General features: G+C 31.5%; 1 protein-coding gene across 5 annotated transcripts in view; it reads left to right on the top strand.

The window, feature by feature from the left end:
- iqsec1b (IQ motif and Sec7 domain ArfGEF 1b) overlaps window positions 1–12794 on the top strand; it is a 242105-nt gene that overhangs the window by 149963 nt on the left and 79348 nt on the right. The window contains exon 1 of one of the 5 annotated variants that reach the window (XM_051123247.1): window positions 7348–7947. The exons of the other annotated variants lie outside the window; for them this stretch is intronic. Coding sequence (XP_050979204.1) covers window positions 7871–7947 — 77 coding nt within the window. The 5' untranslated portion in view covers window positions 7348–7870. Of the gene's footprint in view, window positions 1–7347; window positions 7948–12794 lie in introns of those variants that run through there. 5 annotated transcript variants of the gene reach the window in all.

The raw sequence follows: 12794 nt of genomic DNA on the forward strand, positions 1-12794 counted from the left end.
AAAGGGAGTGATCACGATAATACCAGACTAAAAATAGACAAAGATATTCTTCTTCTTTTTTTCCACCAGAAACCTGACAAGGGTCATAAATACATGTCCATTTAGCCCCAAACGGGCCACCAGAAGATAAAAACTCCCTCAGTTGTCGCACCGTTTTTCTTTAGCAGACTGGAAGCCTTTAACATACTGCTATAAATGACATTTTCAAAATCAGTTAGCCCAATATAAAGCACTTTTTTTTTACATTGTTTTACACTGCAGATGGATATTCATAAGCAGTGTCTTTTTGTTGATTTTAGAAAGAGCCAATTTGAATATCAGCCATGCACATATTGGTTTTTCTCAAGCCCCGTGGACACTTGGGCGTCATAATTCATCGCCCTGGGCTGCTGGACACCTTCTACAGAATGGCGGCATGGCAGGATATATCGAGATAAATTAGTCTATCTGCCAGAGCCCAGATAGAGCTCTTCACCGTGATAGCCATCTTTCAGAGAAGCGATATTGAGGCCACGAAAATATAGCCTAGCCTCATCATTTCAGCCTAGACCCCATCTGGCCCCACGTGCCACGACAATAACTGCAATTACACACCCACCTACCCGTTTGAGGTGGCCAAGGCCTCTCGGGGGTCTTTAAGACGACCTACGAGCCGAAGCCCGACCATATTTAGTGCTTATTGGTTTCCGCCAATCAAACTGGAGCAGCACCGATAACGCCACTTCAGGCGTTTTATCGGCAAAACGTATCTCTGACGGGATCATCACCCCATTCACCAGGGGAATTAAAAGGAGCCATACAGCTCTGTCGTAAAGGATGTTAACATTGTGAAGAGAAGAGAGGGAAGTAATGAAGTTAGCGCAGTGAGTGAGTGCAGACAAGATGGAGATTAGGAGTGAGTGCCAGTAACATGATCTCACATTGCCATGTTTTGCAGTATTTATCAGTGTGGTGGGTTATTGACAACAAACAAACATGTTGTTGGAAAATCCAGTTTAAGCTGTTTTTTGGCACTTGGTAGCTGATGGGCCCAAGCTGGGTATTAGGTAGTTGACTAGCTAGCATGTTCCAAAAACCAGCTTAAGCTGATATATCCATCTTAGGTTAGCTAGAAACCATGTCTCAAAACACGGCTACCAGCTGGTTTTTCTGGTGTTTTTTGGACTGATATAAAAGCACCTTTAAGCTTTTTTTTTTTTTTTTTTTTTTTCATTGGTTCATTTAATAACTGTACTCTGACTAGAAAATCTGTCTTTGAAGAGACACCAGGCCCCAGGGATGAACCATTACAATAGAGCAAACATTGTTATATAATCAGTTCTATATCAAAACAGTCTCTGAGACCGTGAAACTAACCTGTATTTACACAGCTGGTACCTCTGTGTGAAATACACACTGGTGTGTATTTTCTGTGAATTTTCATTTTTACTTTACCATATATGAGTAATGCAGCTGTCCAACAATCACAAAGAAATGTGATATTCCTGTTTAGATAGTATTCGGGCATATACTTGGCCTTTAAAAGTCTAGATGACTTAAGAATTGTACATATTTTTTTATGTATATTTTTTAATCTGCAACCTAATACTTTTTTTTTATTTTTTATTTTTTATTAGGGCTGGGTAAAACATACAGATTTCTCAGTTTTAATCGATTCTCATTTTTATGAAACTATATTGTTACTTAAATCTCAGGAATCGATTAGTCTCGCCTGTTTTCAGATAATGAATGGAATATTGTAGCGCACCTCCCATCCAATTAATCACAATAAGCTTTGTGCTTTCTTACTTTTGATATGAAACAAATTCTCAGATTTCAAATTCTGTCTGTTTTATTACAGTAAACAAACAAATAAATGCCTTACTGGCGTTGTTTCAGCACGAAATATACATGAATAAACATCTGAAGGTTTGTTAAAAGGAGTATAACTTCCCGAAATCCATATCTTGTCTCATGTAATCGCTCTATCAGTATTTTAACCTCAGAAAGATGTCAATATAACAGCTTCTTCACAGAAACCTCCGAAAAAACAGTCAGTGTCATAAACTCGTTGGTCAGCTAGAAAAACATACTCTAGATTTAACATTTTGGCCTACGTATATGCAGCATATAACATATTCATTATCATTTTTTACTCAATATTTTATTTAAATAAATCTAAGTTTTTAAAGACAGACACCGTTTAAATGTTTATGTTCCAAAAAAACGAATTGGAGTAAAATATAATTATGTAGTTTTAACTTTATTATTATAAAAACAGTTCATTTTAACCTTCAATATTATGGTAATGTAGTACCTAACTGTCTCTCATGTATGTTTTACAATATTAGCTGAGAGATTTTTTTTTTCCTTGGAAACATTTGGCATGTACAGTTCCTGATATATCCAAAATAAGCAATATCGAATCGGAAATCAAATTGAATCACAAGCTTGTAAATCAGAATCAAATCATGAAATTTGTGTCAAAACCCAGCCCTAATTTTTATTTGGTTTGTTTTCAAAAAAAAAAGGTATTTACAGTGTAATTAGCAATAATATTGTGACCCTGGATCACAAAGGGTCAAGTCATAAGGGTCATTTTTTCAAAATTGAGATTTATACATCATATGAAAGCTGAATAAATAAGCTTTCCATTGATGTATGGTTTGTTACGATAGGACAATATGGTCGAGATACAACTATTTAAAAATCAGGAATCTGAGGGTGCAAAAAAATCAAAATATTGAGAAAATTGCCTTTAAAGTTCATCGAATAATGTTCTTAACAATGTATATGACTAATCAAAAATTAAGTTTTCATACATTTACAGTAGAAATTTTACAAAATATCTTCATGGAACATGATCTTTACTTAATTTCCTAATGATTTTTGCCGTAAAAGAAAAATCAATAATTTTGACCCATACAATGTATTTTTGGCTATTGCTACAAATAAACCCCAGCGACTTAAGACTGGTTTTGTGGTCCAGGGTCGCATTTGTCTAATTGAATTTAAAGTGTATATTTAATTATTGTTAATGAGATAAAAATGGTGCCATATATATTAAAACGTAAATCAGAGCTCAAACATTTGTATTTGTTCTTTTAAGCTAATCATTAATATTTCAGCAGCACAAGTTGTGAAGTGCTCACATAATACAGTTAAATATGGTAAAATATAGTGTAAAACTATTTTTTTTAAAGAATTTAAGTAATACTTTTATTCCTTAAAACTGACATTTTGCATTCTTACAAAAAATTGTATTTCAAATAAACATTTCACAGCAGCACAACACAAACAACTGTTTTCAACATTGATAATAATAAGAAATGTTTCTTAAGCATCAAATCAGCATATATTAAAATGATTTCTAAAGGATCGTGACACTAAAGACAAGTAATGAATGCTGAAAATTCAGCTTTGCATCACCGCAACAACTTTTTAAAAATATGTTAAAATACAATAATTTTTCACAATATTACTGTTTTAACTGTATTTTTGATCAAATAAATGCAGCCATTTATATGCAGTCATGCCTTACATTCTATATATAGCATTTAATTACCACAAATCTATCATTTTGAGATTTGCCTTGCAATCCCTTGAGTTTTATTCATGAATATGACGCCCTGTATGGTAAAACTGGCATTCGTGCAGCTGTGCCTGGAGGCTTTTAACTGGTGCTGAGTTCTTGCAAAGCACCGGTTCATTAATGGCAGCGTGTGGCGTGTGCTTCCTCGGGTGCTGACCGCTGTCATTAGCACCAGAGAGCCGCGTGGCTCATTTACTGGGGATGTGGAGCACAGCTGGGTCCTGAAAAGCCAACACCTGGTGCACAAGAAGGACTAATGGGCGGCTTTAGCCCGGTCTGCCCGCTCAAGAGCACTTACACCTTCCCCCATTAAAGCTTTGTTGAAGAAACTGGAGTTTTCAGATGATATTTTGATTGATCTTTTCTTCTTTCACTTTCTTTCGGGTATTTCTATATATAGTATGCATTGTATGTTTTTTTTTTTTTTTATCTGGAAGTTTAAATGATCATGTAGCATTCAAAATGCCTTGACGCTAAGAGAAAGAAGGCCATCTCAGCCAACCGAATGATGGATGTTTCTTCATCTGTTTAGTGGGTAGCACCACCCCCCCATCCCATCCTCGACAAAATGGGCCCCTAAAGTACCCACAAGACAAAAGAGCTGTTTGCCGGGACTCATTAATGAGGAAAAAGGGACATGTGTGGCGGTACTTACGCTCTCTTATGTTTATGGGTTTTAAACAAGTAAAAGGGAGCATAAAATTAATACAATTCCTAGTTAAATTGCAGGAAGGTGGCATGTGGATGGTTTTTAAGTGAACTGACTGTCTGGGATGCAAGTGCTAGTCATAAAACATTTGAATCCCCTAAGAACTAATGAATAATGAACCTACTTGGTGAGAGATTTTGTGTTATTTAACAATGTAATGTCTTTGTAGTTAGCATAAAATGTAAAAATATGTGTGTGTTTTTATATTTAGCTAAATTGTGTGCGTTTTTAGTGTTGACCATGTGACTTGGCAACCAAACAGTACGAATGCTGAACTCTATAGAGCTCTGTTTGGCTGCTAGCGTCATTTAGCATTTCTCACTTTACAATTACACAAAGAAATCCCTGATCTGTTGTACCAATCTACAGCGAGAGGACTGTGTGCGTTGTTTAAGTGCCAGGCTGTGGATGGATTTGAGAGAGTTTAGAGGGCGTGAGAGGGAGCAGAAAGATCCGTCTGCATGCAGGGGCTTCAGTGGCTTGCATAATGATAAGCATCCCAAACACACACACACACACACATACGAGGATGTTGATATTCTCTAGAGAAATGAGCGCCTACAGGGTTTGGTAATTACTGGTCATGCTACCTTGAAATGGATTGCTTGAATGTGCTATCATGTGCTTAAATACTCTTCTTTCAGCGCATTAAATTTCCATGATTTTGTGGTCACATCTCATTTGTTTCTTTGCATATTCAGTTTTAGACTCAGCTCATACATAAAGGCTTGTTCACACCATGGACCATCACACCGTAGTTCTAAAAATCATTCTGTATTAAAGAACCACAGTTATAATGATGACGTCACAGAGAAAAAGATATAGTTGGAATCATGTTCAGAATGATTTTTTTCCAGCTGATGAATGGTAAAAACATTGACAGCCAATCAGAATCAATCCTGCTATAACGAGGTTGAGGATTTAAAGTGGCAGACGAGCATGTGCTTAAAATAAACAGACAGTTGTCGTGCGCTGATGTGGATGCAAATATAGTTATTGTTATATTTATTGTTATCACTCTTGGTGAACGGACCTTAATAATGTATTTTTATTTAATTGTTTTATTTTTGTTTATTATATTATTGTTTTTCGGTTAACATCTGTTTTTAAATTTATATTTACTTATTTATTTACAGTTTTTTTTTGCAGTTCATTTAAGAAGTCACAATGTGACAAATGTACAAATATTCCAAAAATATGTTAATTTTATTTTTTTATTTATTTTTTATATATAAATATTGTTTCAAATTATTATTTGATGTCTTTGGTATTGAGATCAAGTTTTTTTATGGGATTATTTTTATATTCGGTTACCATTTATATTTTAAAATTGACTTATTTATTTACAGCTTTAGGTTGTTGTTGTTGTTGTTTTTTTGTTTGTTTGTTTTTTTGCAATTCATTTTAAAAGTCATGTACTGTGTGACAAATATTTTAAAATGTACAGATATTCCAAAAATATATTAATGATAATTAGTTTTATAGAATAATGTTTAAAAATAATATTTGATGTCTTTGAGTTTGATATAAAATTTGTTTATATTAGGTTATCATTTATATTTTTAAATGTATAACATTACTTAAATACAGTTTTAGGGTTTTTAATTTTATTTATTTATTATTATTTTATTTGTTAAATAATAAATAATGTAATGTGACAAATATTTAAAAATGTACAAATATTTTAAAAAATGTGTCAATGATAATTAGTTTTAAAAATATGGTTTAAATATGGTTTAAAAATATTATGTGATGTCTTTGACATTGAGATCAATTTTTGTTGCGTGGGATTATTTTTATATTAGGTTAACATTTGCATTTTTACATTTATATATATATATTTTTTTAAGTCATGTAGTGTGACAGATATTTTAACGTACAAATATACCAAAAATATATGAATGATTATTAGTTTTGTAGAATATTGTTTAAAAATATTATTTGATGTCTTTGACATTGAGATCAAATTTATTTTTAGCAGATTATGTTTATATTAGGTTAACATTTAGATTTCTACATTTTTATATTATTTATTTACAGTTGTAATGTTTTTTTTGCAGTTCATCTAAAAAATAATGTAGTGTGACAAATATTTAAAAATGTACAAATATTCCAAAAATATGTCAATGATAATTAGTTTTGAAAAAATAGTGTGTAAAAATATTATGTGATGGATTTGACATCGAGATAAAATGTATTTTCATGGATTTTTATATTAGGTTAACATTTATATTTTTACATTTAGATTTACTTATTTACAGTTAATTTTTTTAATTTATTTTATGCAGTTCTTTTTAAAAGAATTGTAGTGTGACAAATATTTTAAAATGTACAAATGTGTCCAAAAACACATCAATTTTTGAGATCAATTTTTTTTTTCAGAAAAATTCAGTACTTTTTAATAGTCATGTACTATGGCAAATACATATTTTTGTACAAATTTACAAATTTAAAAGTTATATATATTATTTAAATATTGTTTAAAATATTGTTTGATATCTTTGACAAGATCAATTTTATGTTTGATCTTATGTTTATTAATTATGTAAGAAAAGGCGTGTATTTTAAGTGTATTTCACACTTTTTATTTCTCAAATGTATTTATTTTTATACTTCCTTATTTGCTTCTTTGCACTTAAGAGTCCAGTAATATGACATGTTAATTTCTAAACTTAGATTTATTCAAAATCAAACTCGAAGAAAAATTAAGAAGACAATTAACTTTTCTTAAAATTAAGAAAAAAAATTACGTTTCTTAATGTTAGTTTTAATTGAAGTGCACTTGAAATCAGCTGCCCATCCTGCTTTAGTAGTTTATCTAATTTATCCTGAAATGCAATGAAAGAAAGCCCATTGCCCTCACTGACTCTCTTGGCCACACCCACTCTCCCACTCTCAGCCAATCAGCATCATCTTAAGGCTCCCATTTAGGATTTTAATCACTAGTGATTCCGTATCCCAGCAACGGGCATCAGCATATCAGAGTGGGGTTGTAAATCAGCCAGCTTGTGTTTGGTGAGCGTCAGTCCCTGCTGATCACCATGTGCTTCTAGTGATTAGCACTGCTCAGCACACACATGGCTGGCAAAGGGAGTGCACCATCAGATAAAGCATAATTAATACGGGCCAGGCAGGGGGGCGTAGGGGGCTTTGTGGTTACGGCAAAGCACGCTGGAGCTGGACTCTGTCATCAGTACTGACAGACAATGGAAGCAGCTGTAATTCAAAGCTGAGCTTTTTCCTTCTTTATTCTTTTTGGACTGTTTTGGGCCTGCTGGAGGATATACAGATATGTTTCTCACACACTTTGTGTCACATCCCTGAAGCGGTAGAGAGTCGGACACATGGTGTGTGTGTGACATCTTCATTGAGGGTGTGAGAGACATCACAAAGGGTGTTACTATTCATGCTGGAAGGATTTACAGCCGCCGCTGAGGCCCTGTCGTACGTCGATCTACGGGACGTTCGACATAGTTACCGCCACTCAAACACCTCCGAGTCAGGTGTGATGGTGCAACCACGTGTACCTCAGCTGTTTTATGCAGGCTAGCCTATAGCAGGGATGCTAAGTCACTAAACTTGTGAGGAAAATGTTGAAGCTCAAGACTTTCTGTTTGGATTACTGGCAGTTTCTTTGCTTGCAGCCTCTCAATGGCTTCTATAAAAGGTAAGAAGTCTTTGTTTGATGTTGGCGTCTGTGTTGCTTTTATGAAAATTTGACTTGACAAATGATTGAAGGTATTATCAGCTTATGATAATGCCTTTCTCTTTGTCACATTATGAATAATTAATTTGTAATTAAAAATGCTTTTGTTGTTGAAGCAGAATCACCGTCTGCACTGTATTGTTCTCCTTCAGTAGCGGTTTTCAGATCAGCTTTTTAAAGCCTTTACAGGCTGTTATTCAGTCAGTAAAGAGGCATGACTGACCTCAGAACAGCGTGTCTTTGTGTTATTATGAATTGAGGGCTGTAAAGCTGAGGTTGCAGCGAGTCAGGCTGATTTAACTCGAGCTCTATTGTGTTTCTGTGACCTGACAAGCGTTTCCATCACAGATCTGATTCTCTTTTGTGGGGCATGGTACCCGGCGGGCCCCTGGGCTTCGTCCTGTGAAGGGTCACGTGTGTGTTCTGACCAGAGCTCTGTCATTGCTTGAGGATAGTCTTCTTCTTATGTCCAGCAGACTGTTAAGCCTGGTTTTAAGTTGACATTAAATATTTTATTTGGTTTTATTTAATTTGTGTATTTATTTATTTAATTGTTTTATATACTATTTTAAATTTAGTCTTTTTTATTTTGTAGTTACATATGTAATGTTTTATTATTTATTTGGTAGTTTCAAGTGTTATATTATATTATATTATATTATATTTGTGTTTGTTTATTTATTTGTTTTATATTCTATTTTAAATTTAGTCTTTTATTTTGTAGTTACATATGTAATGTTTTATTATTTATTTGATCATTTCAAATACTAATATTATATTATATTATATTATAATGTTATTTATTTATACAAATATTATATTATATTATTTATTTTGTGGTTTTAAATATTATATTATATTATATTTGTGTATTTATTTATTTAATTGTTTTATATACTATTTTAAATTTAGTCTTTTTATTGGTCTTATTTTGTAGTTACATATGTAATGTTTTATTATTTATTTGGTAGTTTCAAGTATTATATTATATTGTGTTATTTATTATATTATATTATATTATATTATATTATATTATATTTGTGTTTGTTTATTTATTTATTTATTTGTTTTATATACTATTTTAAATTTAGTCTTTTATTTTGTAGTGACATATGTAATGTTTTATTATTTATTTCGTAATTTCAAATACTATATTATATTAATCATATTATATTATAGTACTGTGTTATTTATTTCATGGCTTCAAATATTATATTATTTATTTTGTGGTTTTAAATATTATATTATATTATATTATATTATATTTGTGTATTTATTTATTTTATTGTTTTATATACTATTTTAAATTTAGTCTTTTTATTAGTCTTATTTTGTAGTTACATGTGCAATGTTTTATCATTTATTTGGTAGTTTCAAGTACTGTATTATATTATTGTGTTATTTATTTTATAGTTTCAAATATATTATATTATATTATATTATATTATATTATATTATATTATATTATATTATATTATATTATATTATATTATAGTGTTATTTATTTCATAGTTCCAAATATATTATATTATTATATTATATTGTTGTTATTTATTTTAAAGTTTAAAATATGATATATTATTATATTATATTATATTATATTATAGTATATTATAGTATAGTATATTATTGTTTTATTTCGTAGTTTCAAATATTGTATTATATTATATTCATTATATTATATTGTTGTGTTATTTATTTTAAAGTTTCAAATATTATATTATATTGTATTTTATCTTATTTTATTATAGTATTTATTTTGTAGTTTCAAATATTTTATATTATATTATTTTATACTATATTATAGTGTTATTTATTTCATAGTTCCAAATATATTATATTAGATATAATTAGATTAGATTATTGTATGAAGTCGTCACATCACTGATAAGGAAATTGTCATTACTGATACTTGTAGGCCTTGACATCTTCTTTTCTCTCCAATGGCCACCATAAAAAAAAAAAAATAACATGATAGTGTTGTGCTTAACCTTTGCTGACGAAATCCGGACGTCTCTGACTCGAGCAGCGACTCAGGAAATCCCGTCAACTGTTCGTGCTGACCTTCTCGCCTGACTGTGTCCTTCAATTGACTGCTGTAATCAGTGGAAACTACGTGGTTCACACAACGTGGCCTTTGTGTGCGGTGTAATGCTTTCAATCAAGCACAATATACAGTGTCGTTGTTGACTTTCAACCTCATGTTTGAAACAAAACTGTTTTAAACTTTTTTTTCAGCATGCCATGTGGTCGTTATTCAGTGTTGCGTCGTGTTACTCTTGAGAACATGCATCAAGTGATACAGAAGAGAAGAAATTGTTGAATAAAGTTCATTTAAAGCACAAAAAGTATTCTCGTAACTTTATAAAATCACGGTTACAACTGATGGATTATTTGGTCGATATTCTAACTACCTTTCTGGGCCTTGAACGTGTCAGTTGCGTTGCTGTCTATACAGAGTCAGAAAGCTTTCGGATTTACTCAAAAATATCTTAATTTGTGTTTTGAAGATGAACAAAGGTTTGGCACGACATGAGGTTGAGTAATTATAGACAGAATTTTCCTTTCTGTGTGAACTAACCCTTTAAGGATTGAACAGCATCTCATATGACTTCATATACATGCGCTTCACAGATTAATATGATACAATCATTACTGTTGCTGATTATGCCGGTTTGTTCTCTATTAATCTCTAACGGCTTCAGTTCTCTTTTAGTTCTCCTGAATATATTATGTCACTGGCATCTCTAGAAACTTGTATGTTTAGAAATGTATTTTGTGCCATTTTAAACTATTGTATCTTACCACAAAGTGGGGACAAACACAGCATCAATTCCATATGCAAATTACCAAAGCAGGTCATCAATATTCTCCTCAGTTGCAGAGGTAGGCGTAAACATCCCAGGCTGGAATGTTTTTTGAAGTCTGGATGCTGAAAAAAAGAGCAAGAGTTGCAGTTGCTTTTTTTTTTTTTTTTTCCCCTGCTGTGGTCATTTTTGAAAACAGACTCACCTTTTATGGAGCTTTTCACTTGTAATTGTGGTGAAGCAGAGACAGGGCTTATTTTTCTGTTCATTCTCACTCGTTTATTTCATTTGTGAAAATAGGAGTGAACTGTATGTTCCCATTGTTTAACCGGCGGAAAATGATGCTTGTGGTGCCAAGGTCATGGGTTTGATTTTCAGTGGACAAAAAAACAATAAAAAGGCCTATCTTGAATGTAGGGCTGTAACGTTTGCTTGATTCTATTCGAATATTTGCTTTTTAAAAATCCTTGATTGCATTTTGTCCCTGTCGAGTAATCAGCAAAATACCGGAAGTGGTTCCGCGATTCAATTAAATAAACAATTCAATTAAATAAATATATGTGATGGAAGTTTAATATATGCAGCTTAATTATTTACATGCGTGTAGGTTACTTACGTGCTTATCAGAGCGGCTCCATTCACATGAAATGCTGCTAACAAACTGTTATCATTTATCATATATTTGTGGAGCGCCTCAAACTCCAATTCTGCATGTTGTTGTGAGTCTGGGTTTATTTATAACGTTCATCTGGGAACGCAACGTGCACTATTTAATCAGATTTGTAAGGTACACTACTGTTCAAAAGTTTGGGGTCAGTAAGACTTGTAATAGTCTTTAAAGAAGACTCTTATGCTGATCAAGGCTGCATTTATTTGATTAAAAATATAGAAAAAAAAACAGTAATATTGCAAAATGTTTTTACAATATAAAATAATGTTTTTTATTTTAACATACTTTAAAATAGAATTTATTCCTGTGATGAAAAGCTGAATTTTTATCAGCTGTTACTCCAGTCTTAAGTGTCACATGATCCTCCAGAAATCATTCTAATATGCAGATTTATTATTATAATGATCAATGTTGGATAATATCAACAGTTGTGCTGCCAAATATTTTTTGGAACCTGTGATTTTTTTTTTTTTTTTTTTTTTTTTTTTCAGGATTCTTTCATGAATAACACGTTTAAAAAGTACAGTGTTTATTCAAAATATAAATATTTTATAACAATGTAAATTATTTATTATTAACTTTTAATAAACTTTTAATTATTAACTTCATACTTCCTTGGTGAATAAAAGTATTAATTTCTTAAAAAAAAAAAAAAAAAAAGAAACAATAAAAATGTACTGACCCCAAACTTTTGAACGGTAGTGTAAATCATTTATAAACCTATGCAAACACAGGAGAATACATCATTATCTTTTTCAATATGCTAACTGTTCATTGCGATTTCAAAATAAAAGTTTAAACCCTCGCTTTTATACATTTTGATGTCCACAAATTTAAGAAATGACAGTGGCTGTAGTTTTTCTATCATAAAGAAATGGCCAAATATTAAAGACTAAGTGAACATTTAAATTAAACATTGTTTAGTGGATATTAAAGGATTAGATCGTGCAGTAGTGTAAAAACAATCGTCAGGCTGTTGCCGCCCTCTGCAGTCATTTGTTATAATGCGTAATGTACATTAGCTCTGTGGTTTGTAACATATGTATTTTAACAGATTTGTTCAATAAAACCATATGATTACTTGCTTTTGATACTTTTTTGAACTAATTATTGCTTCATTAATTATATATGTATTTTAAGTCATTTTAAAGGCTATTGTTCACTTAGGTCTATTTTTATTACTACAAAAAATTAATTGTAATTATCAGATTACTCGATAACCAAAATAATCGTTAGTGACATGCTACTTGAAAGCGTATGTACTAATGTACAGATTTTCCAGATACATAAGAGACATTATTTTAGCAGTCCTTTAGTCTTTGCCAGTGTTT

Source organism: Labeo rohita, chromosome 11 (assembly GCF_022985175.1).
Source record: "Labeo rohita strain BAU-BD-2019 chromosome 11, IGBB_LRoh.1.0, whole genome shotgun sequence".
Classification (NCBI taxonomy): Eukaryota; Metazoa; Chordata; class Actinopteri; order Cypriniformes; family Cyprinidae; genus Labeo; species Labeo rohita.